At 34.8% G+C, this 19,745-nt stretch overlaps 2 protein-coding genes and 1 non-coding gene across 3 annotated transcripts; 1 reads left to right on the forward strand and 2 right to left on the reverse strand.

Moving 5' to 3' along the window:
- Positions 1-119: 119 nt before the first annotated feature.
- itk (IL2 inducible T cell kinase) lies at positions 120-12,731 on the reverse strand. Its single transcript, XM_066716820.1, has 17 exons — positions 12,495-12,731; positions 10,641-10,745; positions 10,270-10,351; positions 9,960-10,085; positions 9,685-9,722; positions 8,865-9,016; positions 8,245-8,310; positions 7,675-7,729; positions 7,057-7,136; positions 6,671-6,813; positions 5,892-5,966; positions 4,027-4,204; positions 3,671-3,887; positions 3,312-3,376; positions 2,830-2,948; positions 2,417-2,574; positions 120-2,000 (listed from the first exon to the last, which is right to left on the reverse strand). The coding sequence occupies exons 1-17, from the start codon at positions 12,630-12,632 to the stop codon at positions 1,935-1,937; spliced, it is 1,863 nt and encodes a 620-aa protein (XP_066572917.1). The 5' UTR covers positions 12,633-12,731; the 3' UTR covers positions 120-1,934.
- Positions 12,732-14,406: 1,675 nt separating this feature from the next.
- On the forward strand, positions 14,407-15,965 carry med7 (mediator complex subunit 7). The gene is made up of 2 exons (XM_066716819.1): positions 14,407-14,576; positions 15,137-15,965. Exon 2 carries the CDS (start codon positions 15,145-15,147, stop codon positions 15,853-15,855), a length of 711 nt encoding a protein of 236 aa, XP_066572916.1. The 5' UTR covers positions 14,407-14,576; positions 15,137-15,144; the 3' UTR covers positions 15,856-15,965.
- A 2,382-nt stretch (positions 15,966-18,347) lies between these two features.
- Positions 18,348-18,429, reverse strand: trnas-uga (transfer RNA serine (anticodon UGA)). The gene has a single exon. It is a non-coding gene; the product is annotated as a tRNA-Ser (tRNA).
- Positions 18,430-19,745: the final 1,316 nt, after the last annotated feature.

Genomic DNA, 19,745 nt, shown 5'->3' on the forward strand with positions numbered 1-19,745 from the left:
CATTGCTATAAGTGCATATCTGTTGCCTTTTACAATTTGTAACGTTTATAACAGAATATCATACATAATAATAATAATTAATAATAATGATCTACTTTAATAACATAGTTTACATGCCACCTCACTCTAGAGCATTGTATTAACATACAAGTGGAAAACAATACAATTCAAGGATGTATCTTTTTCAAAATGAAAAGAGAGAGAGAAAAATACATTTTAAATTAAATATGTGATCTATAATTGAGCCAGATGATGAGACACAGATTTCCAATCTATGGGTGCATAACAACGCCCAGTTAGACTGGAGGAATGTGGCCTTTATTGGGTAACAGTAGTCCTGCATCTGTGAACTGCAGGTTGCAAACAGGAATGGACAGAAAACAGGCCTTGAATATGGGGTGGAGAACAACCCATTCCATGCCTCATAGGTCAAAAAATAGATTAAAAAAAAAAAAGCAATTCAAGGAAGCCAGGACAAGAAAACAAACAAACAATAAATGCGGGATTCCATTAACACTCAAGAAGCCAAGTATTCAGAAATTATGATTATATATATCATTTTATAAAGGATATATTGCTCTCTGAAATATGTAAAATGCACAGTACAGTTTTTATTTACAAAGTGTTATGACAATTATGTACAGTTACTTATGTTATTTTTACATAGCTTGATTAATGAGAAAAAATAATAATAATTAAAAAAAACACTACACAACCCTCCTGTCTCTGGAGTGCAAGAACAAATAGAAAACATGAGAGTCAAACGTGGTATCTTTATCTTTACCCTGACAGTGGTTTAATGGTTACCACTTATCAAGGATCAAAATAAAAAGTGAAAATACAGCTATGATAAATAAAGCACAATAACTCAACATTTATTCTGTTCTAAAAGCTATTGCACCATAACCTAATATTATGTCTGGAGAATAATTGAATGAACAAAATGCTTTAGTACTAATAAATGAGAAGAATGAGGCAGTGAAAGTGCATGAGCAACAATCATACCTAAAATGAAGAAAAATAAGTGCTACAGGGGTTTTAGTGCCAGTAGGTGTCACTGTTTAATGTGGACCACATTTTTTTTAAATTAAAAAGCAAAAGCTTAGTAATGCCTCCTACTGGAGGAAATGTTAATCTAAAATAGTCTTAATAGTGTTGTTTTTTAAGTAACAAGATACAACCAACACAAAACAGCCTAACATGCTCTAAAAAATAAATTAAAAAACACAGAGATAGCCAATTACATTAATACAATGTGTAGCATAGCTTCATAAAAGTAAAGCAGGGAATATACATTGCTATGTCACAAAGAAAGGTATTAAGAAATTAAAGGGTCTATGGATCAGTATTAATTCATAACATTGCCTTTCAACAACACTGCATTAAAATGAAATACATTAAATATTAGAGCCAAGGAAGGAAATACAATGTGAAGTTATTCCTACATATTTCCTCATTGAAAACAATCAAGAAAACAAGGAAGACATCTTAAATTGTCAGTTTTATTTAAAAAAAAAACACTTAAAACAAAATAAAAATCATGTTTTATAGTAAAGCATTTTCTTCAGAACATAAATATTGTACAAGCAAATCACAATGTTCTCTGATAGGACATAAAATAGATGTTTGAAGAATTATAATGTAATGTGAAGTAATCCATACAGTATTGTGTCTTTCAAATATGTTTGTAAAGTTTTGGTACGAGTATTTCAGTTAACCAGATAATAAACTGCAATGATTGCAATTTAATTCATCACATTGTAATTGTTAAAAACAATTCTGGTAAGATCTATTTTAAGTTTCTTATCATGCTGTAGCTGAATGACTGCATGACAAAGCAATAAATACAAAATAAATATATATTTCTTTCTTTGTGCATTATATATTTATTACAATATGGTCTGCAAAAATTGTTCGGGGAGCCTGGTTTTATCTCACATCTCCGCCTGATCGGCCAGCTCATGGAAGAGCAGGGCAAATGAGGGGCGGTGCTCTGGTTTCTGGGGGAAGAAAATGGGAGCAAATGACATAGAATATAATTGCTAACATCAACCTGCTATATCAAGGACGCAATGGTATGAATATATAATATGTGTAATTTGATCTTTACAGGTTAAAAGCATTACATCTCAGTTATATTTTGAAGCAGAGGATAACATTAACACAAATGCATAGAACTAAGGCTTAGACCAAACCAAATAATTTGTACCCAGTCCTGACTTAATTTATTATCAGAAGACACTTTCTCCTACTTAGACGTAAAAACATGATAGTGTAAATCTTTAATATGAAATAAATGTGCACGTAACAAAGGCACTACTGTTTTGATACGTAAGCAGACCAACTCCAGCTAGTTAGTTCTCAGTTACACTGTTTACACAGGCAGTATACAGGTCAAGGTATTACTTCCACTAACCTCATGCCAGCTCCACTCCATCAGCTGATATATGTAATCTGATGCCAGTTTGGGTTTATGTAACCGAAGTCCTGATGAGATTGCCTCCACCACCTCTCCATTCGACTGGTTCTCATATGGTATCTTGCCTTCATTAAACACTTCCCACATAAGGACCCCTATAGAAATAAGAGGCCATCTCAGAAAATGTCCACAGTGTAACAATTATAGAAGTTAATTATGTGTGAACATTCCTCTGATATTTATGTTTACACATAATACTAAGAAGTAACAAGTATCCAAATATCTGACTTTTAATACATACATTGAAATATGTTTTCTCTGCTATATATTTAATTAACATTACCTGTAAAAATCCAGTCACAACGTTTCGAATTGCATTCACAGAACAATCTGTACTTGTCATTACTTACCAAAGGACCAGACATCAGACTTGCTGCTGAATTTGTTGTACTGGATGACCTCAGGTGCTGACCACTTCACTGGGAATTTAGACCCAAAGGAACTGGTGTACTGATCATCCAGGACAAACCTATGGAAGGACTTTTTTTTACTTTAGTCTTATTCGATGTATTGCAAAGTTCACACTTTCAACCGTACAATTATGGTAATACATTAAATCGAGAATGTTCAGTTGTGGTAAATGTTGGCTCCACATTAAAGCACCAAAATTCATCTGCTGTAGTGTTCTGTTCTCCAGGACCAGGGCTATGAAGTTATAAATGCACATTTTAAAATAAAGAAACATTACATATACAGATATGTATTCATAGACGTATTTATTTTAACAAATGTATTCATTAAGCTTCTTAAAATATTCACTGGACAAGGTCTTGTGCTCTACCGACATTTTAGACATTGATTTGGAAGAACAAACATCCTAAGAGAATCTTACCTTGTCATACCAAAATCTGAGACCTTCACCACTTGATTATCTCCAACCAAACAGTTTCTTGCTGCCTACAAGGCAAAATAATGTTTGATTCTTCCACCAGGATGAAAAATTACAATTACAAACTTTAAACACTTACAACTTACACTATTTAAATTATTAACAAGTATCAATTGAGGGGTATGGTCGTGACAGGAAACAGAATCTATTAAATATCTCCCCTGTGATTTTATTTTATGCGGTTAGTCCCATTCTACAGTGACTGCATTTCATTTGCAGCAGCTCAAAAACAAAGTCTATGAGACAACAGGGAAACATGAGCTGAAACTGAGTTGCCTAGTGTACCGAAAGTGTCCATTTACCAGATCTCTGTGGATGAAGTAAGCACTCTCTAGGTAGGCCATTCCGGCGCACACATCCAGGCACATGCCCAGCAGGGTCTCTCTGGAGAAGCTGCCCCGCTGATTCCTTAGGTAGTCAGACAGGCACCCATTTTCCATGAACTCAAATACCAAGCACATTGGGACTTTTTGAATACACACTCCATACAACTGAACCAGCTTTGGATGAGATAGTTTACTGTTCAAAACAAAAAGAAACACATTAATAAAATATATTCCTAGCCAGTGGTGATCATAAGCAAACCCTATAAACATAATAACAAAAAACCTTATCCAGAACCTAATCAGTTTGTTGCTAGGTTTAATTAAGGACTCACGTCATGACTTTGGCCTCCTCTTTGAAGTCTTCTTCTGACATAGCTCCTTCTCGTATCATTTTGATTGCAACTTTGTGGTTCTCATTATTACGCCAGTAACCAAGGTGAACCAACCCAAATTGACCACTTCCCACCTCTTCTACAAAAGTAAGTTCTGATGGTTCAATTTCCCACATATCTGGAAATAAAAGTAAAAAATATATGTATTTTGAAATTGTGGTTTAACACTAACCATTCATTAAAACTTGACTTAAAACGTTTAGGTTTTAAGTCAAGTTTTAATGAATGGTTATAAAAAAATGTATCCAATGCCACAAGAATGTAGGTTGCTCATGTTTAGCTGGTAAATATGAATTCCACTTTTATAAAGGTTAACTGTTGAGATATTCTTATCAGATTTGGTTTAATGCTATGTATTATCTGTAGTATGTTGGGCTGATGACAACTATTGAGCATTGGAAATTCTATGACAGATAAAGAGTTTTGATACTGTTTGTCACAGGAGAAACACTCCAGAAACTATACAACGAACTGAAAGTTGTGTACTAACTGGAGATGGTTAGTATGCAGCTCTGTACTAAACTAGTCCGCAAGTTAAATACCCATTGCAATGAACTTGGTGGCTGCGGACTAAGCAAGGTCTCCATTGCAACGAACCCCAAAATCACTGCTGCTGCCCCCTAGAGGAGACTAAGTACGGGACTAACTTAGTCCTACACCTGCTACGGACTAACTATAGATAGTACCGTACTAAGGATAACAAATTGTGGAAAATCACAATGTATTGACACATTTTGTAACTGTAGTATTCATACCCACACATCTTTTTTTTAACATATAAAATACATTTATGTTTTTGTTTTTGACACTGACAATATTTTTGTAATGTATGAATAGCGGCAAACACTCTTGAATTGAATGCACAATTGAATGCTCTATAGGAATTATTGCCCAGTTGGAATTGAAATGCAATATTATGCATAAGGTGAAGCTATATATAGTGGTCTGTATATAGCATAGCTGACTTAGTAGTACAGTAGTAGTAGTGTATATGCCAATAAAGTACCGGTATACTAGTACACCATGCCCAGGCAGGGCTGTGGCTCAGCACTGAGGACTCCAGCTCAGGGCCGCAGCTCTGCACAGGAGCGGTGTTGGGCTGAAGTGTGGGAGGCACTGGTCCGAACCTCTGCCTGTGCATTACAATCGTTATTTTCTCAGACAAACGTCGTATTCAATATTTAGTCTAGATAGGTTTGGGTCTCCTTTGGGGACAAAAGTTCAATGGGAAATGCAATTTAGCCTTATATATGTATTTTGTGCCATACAAATATTTTTAAAGCTGGGGATCAGCTAGTCTCCAACTTTGCTCTGTCTCTTTTTCGTTGCAATGGGCACTAACTTTAGTCTGCAGCTGGGGATGATCCCGAGATAGTATCGTACTAGCTAGTACTCAACTTAGTATGGAGCTCGTACTAACTTGGAAAGTTCGTTGCAATTGATCCTATATGTTTAAGGCATTTTTTATTTGGATAATATGTGGCATATTAAACACAGAGCAGTAGCAGAGACACGTACAAGAGTCTGCCCTAAGGTTACGATAATTTGAAAGAAAATAAGAAATGCAAACCATTCTGATTGAAAAATTCAACATAGGTGTTGCAGACCAATTTATGAGAATGCATCAATGCAGGGATTAAGACAACAAAGGCCAGAACTGGGAGAGTTAACATCCAAGCACATTAAAAGGTATAGTCCAAATCTCTGTGATAATGGCTATTGAATATGCAGACTAACATATACTCTCTATAAAAAAAACGGGGAAAATGTTATTTTGAAATCTACAATGTGAAACAATATTTTACCTGAAGAAAAACCAGCAGTTCTAGGTGCATTTTCTCTTCCTGTTGAAACTGAATGTCTTAATCTTGTTATTAGACCTGTTGAGAACGAAGCACAGGAATAAAGGATTGTTATGTTATTATGAACTATATTGGCCTGAGAAAATGTATGAAGAAAATAGTAAAGGCAAACCTAATACACACACACCACTAAGGGATGAATTAGAGGATAGTATGAATAATTCAAGTATCTGTACTATACCATTCTGTTAAATTGTTTTGTTTCTAAAGGAGTAGTGTTTATCATTGTTATACCATTCTTGCTGAAATTACTATGATGTGCATTCTGCTTAGTCCTTGACAATCTAAAGAAACATTTAGACAAAAATAGTATTGAAAGGAAGAATAGCTGGTCCCTATTCAAGTTTTAACATTTCTACCATTTCTACCTAAAAGATCCATAATTGTAAATTACTTTCTTCCTTCAAGTTATGTAATTCATATTTTTAGAAGGTATATCGTTAATTGATATGTAAATACTTAACAAACCTTTAAAATGTAAGTTATACCTACCTGCATACAACATATATAGCCACAGCAGTAACAAAAGTAACAAAATTACTATTAATCCGTATGGTAGGATGTACAAGAAATAAATCAATTAAATGAGAAAACAAAAAAACACGCAGAATGTATCCCTTTAAGATCAAAAACACAAACATGAAAATCATCTGCAGGTGTTTCATAGATGAGTTAATTTGTACTGCTTGTCACTTAAACACGTTCTACAAGATTAAACGTACCTGCAGCATTATGCTGGTGGTAATTTATCAGTTCTGGAATGGATTTGAAGATGTATTTCTCTGCTAGATAATACATTATTTCTGGAGTTGTGGTCTCTCTGATCTGATAATGCTTTACTTTGGGATTGTTCTCACCATTGGAACTGTAAAAGAAGACGGAATGCATGTAAAAGTATTGACAGCCTAGAAGGTCAGAAAGGTGATATTGGGTTTTCCCAGGACTCTTCCCTTATCTTACAATTTATTTTTATGTAGAAGAAGATCTGGGTGGACTAAGAGTTAAATTACATATTTAGACTGCAGAATAGGTGAAAACGTATTCTGAAATAAGATATGGTAAAGGAAAACAGACATAAACTACTAAATAAAGATGGAGTAATAATTACCCAAGTGCTTTGGTAAACACAGATACTGTGTACACACCCGCATGCCTTGAGTCCCTCACCATGAATGCTCCTTCTTTATCCTGTAGCGTAAGATATGATTTCAGACACATTTGTTAAAAGTAAAAGTTTCTGACCTATAGTAATATTAACCCATTACTTTCAGCTTAATCTGATACATAGTGCCCTGTATATCACATCCTCAAATGCCTTCATCAAATCAATAGCAACATAAAATTGTATTTTGGATGTATGCAATCTGTAAAAGGTGTGACAAACATTACTGTCTTACTTTTTCTGTAAAGAAAAAACGATGAAATGTTTAAGACAGGAAATCCCCAACCAGAAGTGTGGTTTAAAAAACTGAATATATAAAATAGTTTCTTGCATCTGCACATCCTGCAAATGTGGCTGTCAAGTTTGCAAATAAAATGCACTGTCCTGGTTTTGTTTGCAATCTACATGAGTTCTCACAACTTGCTGGATCTGTGATATCATAATCAGAGATAGCAAAGCTAAAAACACACTGAAGGATCAGTATCGATCATGTTGAAAGCAGGAATGCTACAATTCTTAAATACAAAAATTAGGTGAAGCAAAGAAAACTTTAGATCTCTGTACCTCTTTGAAAAGTAATTGTTCAGCTTTTGCTCTGGTGACATCTTTGTTGTACCACCTATAAGGATTGATGTAAACAAGTCATAGAAAACTACCACTAAATTATACCACTGCAAATGATGGAAAGATCTTGGGGAAAAAATAAAAAACCCAATTACATTCTAATGATTCAATTTTAGTTTTTAAATCAAGACTGTTTATTTTAACATTTAACATTTTAACAATTTAATTAAATGTGGGTATTTAACCACAGTTTAAACCACATTTAAAAGTCAAAGGGTAACCCAATTCTCAGATCTCTTTCTTAAAAATATATATTTTCTAATGTAGGATGCCTCCTAGCAACAAATAAGGTTGTGTACTAGGTACCTGCTGTATCACAAAAAAGGCATAATTCCCAAATGAAATGTATGGTATTTATGATGTATGACCACACTCTAGAGTTCAACCACAAAATACCATCCTACATAACATTTATAAACACACACACATATATATGCATCCAACTGATCATGGGACCAAGACTGTTTTAAATATGATATATATTGAATATAAATTAAATGCCATACTTACTCATAGTGCTCTAAGTTGTTAGGCGATTTCTCAATGACATAGCTACTGGGAATGTAGCCTTTGTCTCTGTTACAAAGTTAAAATTAAACATATTTGAATGAGAACAATTAAATAGTTTAGTGTTCCATGAGAATAGATTCCAATGATCTAAACTAAACTGATCATGGGACCTAGACTGATTTAAGTAAGATATAAATGTGACACACAACACTTTATAATTCATGAGACTGGGATATGTTCTATCAAATAATAATGGCAAAGGTAAAATCTTTCACATACTTTTTTCCCAATAACATATGTGTGCTAATGGGGTGATACATTTACAGAAAACATGTTTAAAATACTGAATGCACCAATTTAAATATTAATTGTAGAATTAATTAGGATCTTTGAAGACATAGATGTCCTTGGTTGTAGCTAGTCGTTGTAATCAAGATTACACCTCTGCAGCGGAGAAGCTGGCAAACTGTCAGGAAGGTGAAAGCTAACAAGTTCTTAAAAAACAAACATGAGGGCCATGAAACAATTCCTTCAACGCTAATAATGGAATAGCTGAAGTTGCCTAGTAAGTCAATGTTTGCAAGATTGTTTGGCTTAAAAAAACCAAATACATAATTTACCCGTTTTTGTCTTGAGCAATCCACCAGTTTTTGTCTGATTGGTCTGTTACAATATATTCCTCATTTCTGTATAGTGCCAAATCCTGTGTTCCCTGTGGAACAAAGTCATGAAGTGCAACCATAACCACCTCCCCTGGATCGGAAAACCGCCTCTGGGAAAAAGAGAGAGGAACTGTATTACCATGCATGTGAATACTGGGCATACCTGGAACAAGTGACACTGTGCCCATCTACATATGTATGTACGTATGTATGTATCTATGTTGCCATGTAATGGCTTGTCCACTCAGAGCTGTTAAAATATTACATTAAAAATGTGCATACACTCAGACAAGAGAAATATGGCTACGATTACAGATGTTGAAAATGTTATATTTGAACTGTCATGCTTTCTGCAGCTTTATGCTATATACTCCCAACTGGCACTGTGGGCAATGTGGGATCTATGTGCAGCAAAAATATGAAGAGAATGTAAAAAACAAAAACAAAAAAACATAACATCTAAAATAACCTCAATTCATTGTGTTTTGTACCGATGAACTCTTAACTGAAGCCTGACCATGGACAGGGGATGCAAATTAGCTCTGGCTAGAAACCCTGTATGCAGTGCATCTGTTCTGTGTTTTTAACCTGTAACAATGTACACTGCATTGTCCATGATCAAAAAAACAAAAACAAAAACAAAATCTTTAGGTTCCACAAAAGTAAAACATCTTGTAAATTTGAGTGATCTTATGTACACCACAATATGATTTAAATCACAAAAAATTCTAAGGAGCATAGTGTGTGTGTATGTTATCATCTTCAGTTAGAAACTCACCTGTGGGTCTGGAGTTGGAGGGAGTGGCTTTTTGGATGCTGTTGAACAGAAAACAAATCTGTAAGATGTGTCTAAAGTCTAGAAAGATTTTCTACACTGAAATCCATTTTCTTGTCTCCAATAACTTGGAAACCACCAAGTTCCTGGAGTTTAAATGTGGCCTAGGTTAAATGTAAATTAATGTCTAAATAAAAAATAAAGTCAAAATGCAAAATCAAAACTTAAATTCTAAATGAAAACTTTGGAAAGAGAAGTCATTGCACGTCTACACATACCATTCTTACTTGGGTCGTATTCAATACAGCCCGTAGCCAGCTTTTCTGTCTGCAAACAGCATTTCCATTTCCCATCCACCCAAAAATTTGGGTGGTATTTGTGAACTAAAGCGTTATTTTTTGTTTCTTTAAATAAAAATAAAAAGGGACACGTTAATAATTAATAACAATAAACAATATATTCCATAAATGATAATGCAATAAGTTATTTGACAGGAGAACTTTTGATGAATCTGTATTATTATTGATCATAAGAAGAAGAAGAATATAAAAAACACAAAATTCAGAGAAACTTAAATAACTAAATTACCTTCCTTTAGTGCACACACCCATCTCTGACGGCTGTCTTTGTCAGGTGCAAAGACGTACAGACAATAATTGTCATGAACAACCTGGGGACACATATATATGTATTACTTTACTGAACGTTTTCATAAACACTACAAAAAAACATCTTAAGACTAATGAGGTTTAATTAACAAATCTGTTGTATCCATTAAAACAGAAGACTCCAATACGTAAATAGGTGGCACAGAAAAAGGATTAAGTTAATAGATGGTTGTACCCTGATCTGTGCAGTTAAATCAAATAAACTACACACAGTGTTCTTTATTACTCATCTTAAAATCATAAAGGAAAATAATAATAAAGGAGGTCTCTCAAGAGAAGTGTGACTCTTACCTGAAAAGGGTATTTAAAGCTGCATGGTATTAAGATGTCACTTCTTACAATCTCAACACACTTGATCCTTGACAGTTCAATGGAACCTTTCAAAGTTGGCTTTTTCTGACAAATGGAAAGACAACACAACCAATAAAAAATAACTTAATGAAACTGTCTTGTATATCCAACACTCTGCCTCTGATAATTAGCCAACAAATAAAACCCTGTAAGAATTTAATATAGTAATACGTTTAGAGGTAACTATTCTTGAAAAAGTGATTTATGGCTTTTTTTGTAGAATGATAGTGCATGCTACACATTTTGAAGAGCATTATTTTCATAGTGTAAGCATGCTTGCTGTTTTCCTTTAATTATAATGCAAAATACCTGTGAATGTGTCATTCCTTATTAAATTACTTTAAAGTAATTGACGCATGGTGCAAAAAGAAAAACTAAGATGTGTACAGTTCATCTGCAGTAACTAACTTGTAGAAGCTATACTTTATTTATTGTTTATCATTTAAGAGATGTGGATAAAATAGAAAACTGACCTTGACTACCTGAATATAGGGTAAGTCTGATCTACAAATCATGACAATCATGACAATTGATGTAAAACAAATTAACTTGAATTTAAATTGCTTTCAGTTGTAACTTACAAACATTACAATATTGTATTGCACAAACTCTGTTGACAAATGTAATCAAAATGTATATGTACATTTATATTCATATGTAAATATTTTTTAGGCCAAGCTTACAGATCACAACATGTTTTTAATGCATACAGTGCTTTTTCTGCACTGTGTAATGTGGGGGGTGGAGAAAACAAACAACAAAATAAAATAAAAGTATTCAAAAACATACTTAGTTTCAACTTAAAATAGTAATCTACCTTTGATAAAAAGAAAAACATGTACAGGAGGCCATAGCAATAGCCAGATACTTCATTTATCACTAAACAAAATCATCATCAGCCCTGTTTATTTATTTTTAAAGAAGTACAAAATTAATTCTTAGGATATTAACCATGTAGAGAAACATTTAACAGAGATAATAAGTAAGAGGCGCACACTGTAGTAAACGTACATTAAAACAACAATTTGTAATAATACACCATGAATAAATGTCAAAAAACGTAGTTAAATCAATTGAAGACAACAGAATGAGATGAAAGTAATTTAGTTCTAGTTTCTGAGATATTAATTTCAATTTGTACTGTATGTTAGATGTTATTCTGTGACATTATGTCCAACATAGGTAACATATAGCACATTGATTATGCTTAACATGTTTCGCATTATATTATTGTCCTTAAAAACAAATGTCTGCCTCCAATTGATTTCATTCTTTTTACGCATTTCTCCAAATATTTATTTTAGATCAAGATTTAAGTTGCTAATTAAACTGATATACTGGGTTTAGTTTATATGATGTGTAAATGCTGCTTTTGATACACACACACACACACACACACACACACACACACACACACACACACACACACACATATTAGAAGAAAACTTGTATATCCCCAAATATATCCCAAAATACAAAATATTTTAAATGAACCATATGAAATTAGTATTTTTTTTCAAGTAAGAAGTTTAGAGTCTGGGAAAACTGGGTTTGTGTATAACAACTTTATTTAATTAATTAATTCACTCTATAGTGCCATATGTATTCTTTATATAATTTATTAATTTCACAAAATTAAATTCTTTAAAGCAATTAGGTCTAGTAATGTGAAGTTCAATTAGTCTGTACAGCAGCAAAGACATCTATTCTATGCAGTCCAGGTGTCTCTTCTGAGGCATTACTGGTTCTAAAAAAAATAATACATATTATTAATAGTGAAATTATTTTACATACCCCGGGGCGATGTTCAAAGTATGCCAATTCATCTTTACTTAAAACAAAATATCTTTGTTTATAATTGCAAGGTGAGGTTCTCCGTTTCTGCTGGGATTTCTTAAAAAGGAACTCTTCTAAGATGATCTGCCTGTTCATCCTAAAGAAAGAGAATCCTTCATGGAGAAATCCTGCACAAAATATAGAAAGCAGGAACTGCTAGTGAGCCAACTCTAGTGTAGTGAGGTGATTACACAATTCAAAATGAACTACACTATCTTGAAAACAATCAAAAGTATACGAAATACCGAATTTCCGGCACAGCAGTGTTCAAAACCACATCCTTCTGAAATGATCTCTTAAATTAAAGACACCTTTCCAAAAATAAACTAACATGCTTTTCAAATGTATACATTTGCAAATATAAATACCTAAATGTAGGATTTAAACTTGTTTTAAGATGCAAATTATGTTCAAACGTAATGCACATGACTTTAATTAATTAGAGCTTTAATTAGACTCTGGTCTCTTAAATTATGAAGTCACTCCTCCACCTACCTTTCACATCACATTTACCCTATGAATATTAAGTTACACACATACACAGTTGAATAGCTGGCCATTAAAAACAAAGGGAAAACAAATCTTAATATTAAACTACCTTTTTATTATTAAATCAAATCCATTTGAAAACCATTGATGTGGTTGGAGTGACAATTTGGGGATAGTATCCTTGGATCACTTTCTAATTAATGGACACCAAACAAGCAAGATGGGTCGAATGGCCTCCTCTCGTTTGTAAACTTTACCTTTACTTTACCCTTACCTCCAAGTGTGGGCCATCCCTCTTGATACATAAGGTACAGTGAAGATGCATTAAATGCCATAGTTTAAATTCAGTATTTTGCAAATGCTCTTGGAAAAATTCTGAACCAGAAACGTTTGGATGTGTCTTCATGGGGATCCTTTGATAATGGCCTCAGCCGAATGTATGCAATTAAAAAACAAAAAAGTACTAATATTTAAAGTCTACATCCAATTAGTAGGGCCTAGGTGTTGGGGGGTATTTTCACTCACAAATTAAGGGTGTGAACAAAATATTAATCCTGAATCCTCCCATCAAAGCACCCAGTATAGGTATATATAACAAATTAACCCTCTCTGGAAGCAGCCTGGATATGATCATCTCCTTTTTATTTCTTAAAAACATGACAGGACAAGAAAGTTTGATAAAAGAGTTTAAAATGTATTAGTTAATTAAGACACTCTAACATTACCTCTCTCTATGAGACAGTTTTAAATGTAGGGCTAGTATTTATGTAGAGTAAAAAAAAAAAAAAATGGAATGCAAGTTTGTATTACGTAGTGAAACCACTCAGTTACCACACAGTTAAGTATTTGCATTTGACCCCAAGTCTGTGTTAACTGGTTGTAGGTTGTGTGTGACATTATACCATTATCACGCATAAATAAATCAGCTGGTCTCTGATGTCTGAGCACTTCCAACCCTAAGCACGTTCACTACACAATTTAATGGGGAGATCCTTTAAAATGCCTATAATGTAAGGGCATATGGCGTTTTGCTCCTGCGAGGTACATTAGGTATTACACATGCCACCGCACAAACACTACCACAAGTATTAACGTGTCGTGTTATTAGAGGTTCAATGTAACACACCTGCGGTTAACACACTTACTTAAGCACTGTACCCTGATACACTAAAACTGTCTACGTCTCCGTTTTCGGTGTACCTGTGATGTTATTTAAATCACTTCACTTTCCACCTATGATATTGGAAGGGCTTCATCCAAAAATATCCAATCAGTCTCTCGTTTATTCGACGTATTTTATCCAATAAACACTGCCAATGAATAGGGGTAACTGAAACAACCAATGGCTATCAAGTACTGAAGGCTTTCAGTTTCACGTCTCAGCCAATCAGGCGAGGGCATCCGCCGTTCTACAGGAAGTGCAGTCTGCATCGTGAAGAAGTGAAATCATATTTTTCTCCAGTTTTTGCTCGGATTCAGCATAAATTGCTGAATGCGCTTGGAATATATACATCTATAAATATATAGATTATAAAACAGATACACAGAAAGGTAGGAATTTCCGTTTGTTTTCTGTATTAATGATTATGTAATGCAAAGTGCACAGCGCTATCGAAAGTCAACTGGTAAACAATGCCTGCCACCTTGTATATTTTATTTCTGGATTGATGATATGCCAGTGCCTTGTAGTTTAAAAATAACCGATACCAAGTAAAATAAACTGATGTTAGAAGTCGATGTCCCATTTTAATCTAGTGTATTTTTGGAGATTGTAGCGTGTAGTGTCTACTAGTACAGCATGATAATACTATAATAATAGGTTAATGCTGCCTAAAACAAAATCACAACCGCTCTTGTGGTTCTCATTTTAATGTACATATAGTTACCATTAGTCATCCTTTGTAATATCCTTTTCCTATTTGATTAAAGTTTAGCTCCTATCAGAAACTAGTAATCTAGTTTGAAGCACACTTGTAAAAAAAAAAAAAAAAAAAAAAAAGTACATGAAACCATTTACTATAAAGTATAAAATGCCTTATGGTAATTATATATAATGTATTTACTGTTACTAAATATAATCATGTTTTAATAAATACTGTCTTTCTCTGTAGTTGAAGCCATGGGTGAGCCACAGCAAGTCAGTGCCCTTCCTCCCCCCCCCATGCAGTACATCAAGGAATACACTGATGACAATGTGCGCAAAGGCCTTGCTCCCAGACCTCCTCCCCCAATCAAGGACAGCTACATGATGTTTGGCAACCAGTTCCAGTGTGATGAACTCATAATACGCCCTCTGGAAACCCAGGGAATTGAGCGTCTCCACCCAATGCAATTTGATCACAAGAAAGAACTAAAGAAACTTAACATGTCCATTCTGGTGAACTTCCTGGACCTCTTGGACATCTTAATCAAAAGCCCAGGCAGCATTAAGAGAGAGGAGAAGCTGGAAGACTTGAAACTGCTTTTTGTCCACATGCACCATCTAATTAACGAGTACCGGCCACACCAGGCTCGAGAGACACTGCGTGTGATGATGGAGGTGCAGAAGCGGCAGCGTCTTGAGACGGCAGAGCGCTTCCAGAAGCATCTCGAGAGAGTGGTGGAAATGATCCAAGGCTGCCTGGCCTCGCTCCCAGATGACCTGCCCCAGCCGGAGGGAGCCTCAGGGGGTATGCCACGACTGAAAGCTGAGCCCATGGATGTAGACGAGGCAGGCAGCAGCTGCATGATCGGCCAGGTGGACAAAGACAAGGAAACTGCCTTGTTGAAAAAGGACAAAGTGTGGGATAAGGATGCAGCAATGTGCAGCATTATTGACGAAATGACTTAAGCTCATCTTCACCCCTGTCTTTAAGGTAATGCATCCACTCACCCACTCTACAGTGTATTTCTGAAATTGTGACTTATTGAATTCTGTAAATAAACCTTTTTTGTACAAAATCTGTGCGTACATATCTTTGACTAAAAACTATATGCTTTATAAACCTTGTACTCTAACCCTGCAACCACAAAATGGGATTTCAGCTGAATGTTCATATTATTAAAAGTAATTAAATAAACTTTAAATAATAAAGCAGTAAAGGTCTTGAATAGCACTCAGTATTTTTTTATATCCAAATAAATATTTATATCCAGCCGGCCTAAGGACTGAATTACAACTAGAAACAAAAGACAAACAATATATAATGTTTATCTTGTTAAAATAACATAAAAAATATATGTATAATTAAAACATAGCCTACACATATTGGCTGTAGGATTTATTAACCATCCTTGGACTTTTTCACATTTTCTTGTGTTAACAAACCAAATAATGAAACCTGACAAGGCTTCATTATGTAAGTATTCACCCCCTTTGCTATGACACTCCTAAATAAGTTCAGGTGCAGGGTTCTTGCCTTCAGAAATCACACCATAAATTAATCTGTGTGGAATAAAAGTGGTTCTTAAACTCTGTAAGGTCCCACAGTTGGCTAGTACATTCAAAACAAAAATACTACCATGCAAACTACGGAACTTTAAATATAACTCCATGAGAAAGTTGTGGAAGAGAACAATTTAATATCCCTTGGAGCATGGTCAAGTAAATCGTTAAGAAGTGAAGGTATACGGCAGCACCCAGAATCTGCTTAGAGCAGGCCGTTTAGCACCCTGGTAAGAGGGGCATTGGTCAGAGAAGCCACCAAGAGGACAATGGCCATTCTGAAAGACCTACAGTGTTCCACGACTGAGATGGGAGAATGTGTTCACTTATCAATAATAGTTCAGGTACTCCACAAACCTGGCCTCTATGGAAGACCACCATGGAAGGAAGCCATTTCTGAAGAAAGACCATGTAAAATCCCACTTGGAATATGCAGAAAGATGTGGCAATACATTCTGTGGTCAGATTCTATTTTTGTTTGAACAATTTGCCCTACATGCAAAACGTTATGTTTGGTGTAAACCCAACACAATACATCACCCAGGTAATACCATCCCGACTGTGAAGCATGGTGGTGGCAGCATCATGATATGTGGATGAATCGCATTGGCAGGGACTGGGAATTCTGTGCAGATATGGAGCTAGTTCCAGGCAAATCCTTGAGGAAAACCTGCTTCAGTACAAAATACCTAAGGCTGGGACAGAGATTCACCTTTCAGAATGAAAATGACCCCAAGCACACAGCCAAAGCAACACTGGAGTGACTTATAAACAAGAAAATGAATGTCCTAAAGTGGCCCAGTCAAAGCTGAGACTTGAATCTGATTGAGAGTCTGTGGCAAGACGTGACGATTGCTATCCACCAATGAGCCCCATCCAACTTAACTCACAGCTGTAATTGCTGCCAAAGGTGATGCTACCAAGTATTGAGAAAACTTACCAGTCTGGTATTTTGTTTTGCAGAATTAAATTTAAATTGGTACTGTAAAATCAGCATTCCGGAGATTAATATGTTGTCCATTTGTTTCCATTTTATTCTGAAAACCCAGACAAGTATATGGCTAAAACATACATTATTCCAATGTGTTTTGATGCAGAAGACAGCCTTGAAATATGTTTCCAGCAAATTACAGATTCTAAATGCATTTTTTTCCTTGTTCATTTAGAAATGTGATTAAAATGTCAGTTAAAATGCTGTAAACCTATATGTTTAATTTGTCATTAAAGTTTCATGTGTCTGTTTTTTACTATGTGAGTCAGACTACAACCCAATTTCATTTAATGTTAGAGTTTATATAATCAATCAGGATCCACAGTGAATATTCATGATCCTGTTTAGTGAATAATGTAAATACAAAACGAGGTACTGTGGAGGATGACTGAACTACTTTCATGCTTCAAAAAACGTCAAAAGTCTTTATTTTGTTTAGTGAAAGTGTGTGGCAACATTTTTCAGTACTGTGCATTTTGAGTAAAGGCATTCATTATAATTACTTTTAGTTTTCTGTGTATACTCGTGTTTCTCTATCTAATAGGATCATTGATTAAAATGGTAAATTCACACGTTCATGCGGATAAACAAGTTGCAGCGCAGTGCTGTCACAGTGACGAGAGTTTACAAAAGATGTTTAAATAAAATATGCTGTCTTCTCGTAATATAAATCCCAAAATATGTTGCAAGCATGTAACATTAATGAATCAAATCAAATCATAATTATAAAAACGGTTTTTGCGCCATCTGCCGGTTGCAATTAGATTTGCTAAACAATTTGTAATTCTCATAGTAAAAAGTACACTTAAACGTTTTGCTTATGACAGTTTTTCATGCAAATTAAATAATTTGTCTTCTCAAGAAATTGTAATATATTTTAAAATGTTTTTATTTGATCAAAAAGAATCGCTGCGAGCAGGGTTCGAACCTGCGCGGGGAGACCCCATTGGATTTCAAGTCCAACGCCTTAACCACTCGGCCATCACAGCACACGAAAACGTCTTGTATAGCTATACAGTCATAAATGTTATGTAACTATGTCTCTTTGTTTTTTGACTTCCAAAAATGCAAATGCAAGTCAGTCTTGTTTACTGTATAAATTGCTTTTCTATTGCATTCAGTCAAAAACAACCAAAGTCATGAGGGGGATGACTGAACTACTTTCACGCTTCAAAAAAGGTCAAAAGTCTTTATTTTTTGTTGAAAGTGGGATTTGTATAACATTGTGCTTGCGGGTTATTGCTACAGTTCTTACCGTTTATGTCGGAATACAATAATTAAAATTTAGAGAAAAAAACAATCTGAATGATCTGAGGGGATTCACTACACGATTACTATTATTAATAGTGTTAAAAAAAATGTATGTGAGCCGCAGGATTTGCAAAATCAAGCATTTCACATTCGTCTCCCTAACTAGTTTACACAGTTTACACTGGATCTGCGCGGCTCCACCAATGGGATCCTGCAAATCTGCGCAGAACTGCGGAAATCTGCGCTACGCGAACACGACCTTATTGTTTACTGTCAGTGGCGATGCAGTTGTAGGCGAAGAATTGCTCATGTATAGCAAATAGAGCCCAATTTATAACAGTCATTTCTATGTCATGTTTTCCAGTATTTTCAAACATAAGGTCTCTGTGTTCGTGATAATGCAACAAAGGACGATCATGCAGAGGCACTGACTTTGATTTATCTATCTCTCTCATTTAATATCAAAATCTCACTGGCCGGAAATGTTTATCTTGTTTTGCAGTGGGATTGATTTTTACTTGTAACCAGCAGAGCAACACACATGGTTACAATTTCAAACTAGATGACCCTAAAAAACAAAGAAAGAAAAGAAAAAACTTGCCTGCTTGAATGTTTAGTACAGTGCTTGATTCATTTGTGACATATAAACGGAAACATGATAATACATTTGTTTTTGTACTGATCAGTGTAGATAAACCCTCCTGGTATTGTCTAAACTCAAGGATTCATTTTGGAACTGACAGATTTTTATTTTATCCTACTGAATATACATTTGAAACAAATAACTGATTAATGAAGGGTTAAATTAGACTCACCCACCCCCAAATATGCCAGAAATTGTATGGTTTAGAGAAAAAATGCTTTATCTAAGCCACCTGAAATGAGAAACTGCAAATCTATGCTTTTACTCCCAGGCAGTAAGAGTTAATTTACATTCATTTTCAATCTTATACAATGTGGGCTAGGCATTCTGTTGTATAAGTGTACTTTAGTTTTATGACGTATCAAGACATTATCCAGGTGAATGATTTACTTGTGGGTTGGATGCAAGGCA

This window comes from Amia ocellicauda, chromosome 11 (assembly GCF_036373705.1).
Source record: "Amia ocellicauda isolate fAmiCal2 chromosome 11, fAmiCal2.hap1, whole genome shotgun sequence".
Lineage (NCBI taxonomy): Eukaryota > Metazoa > Chordata > Actinopteri > Amiiformes > Amiidae > Amia > Amia ocellicauda.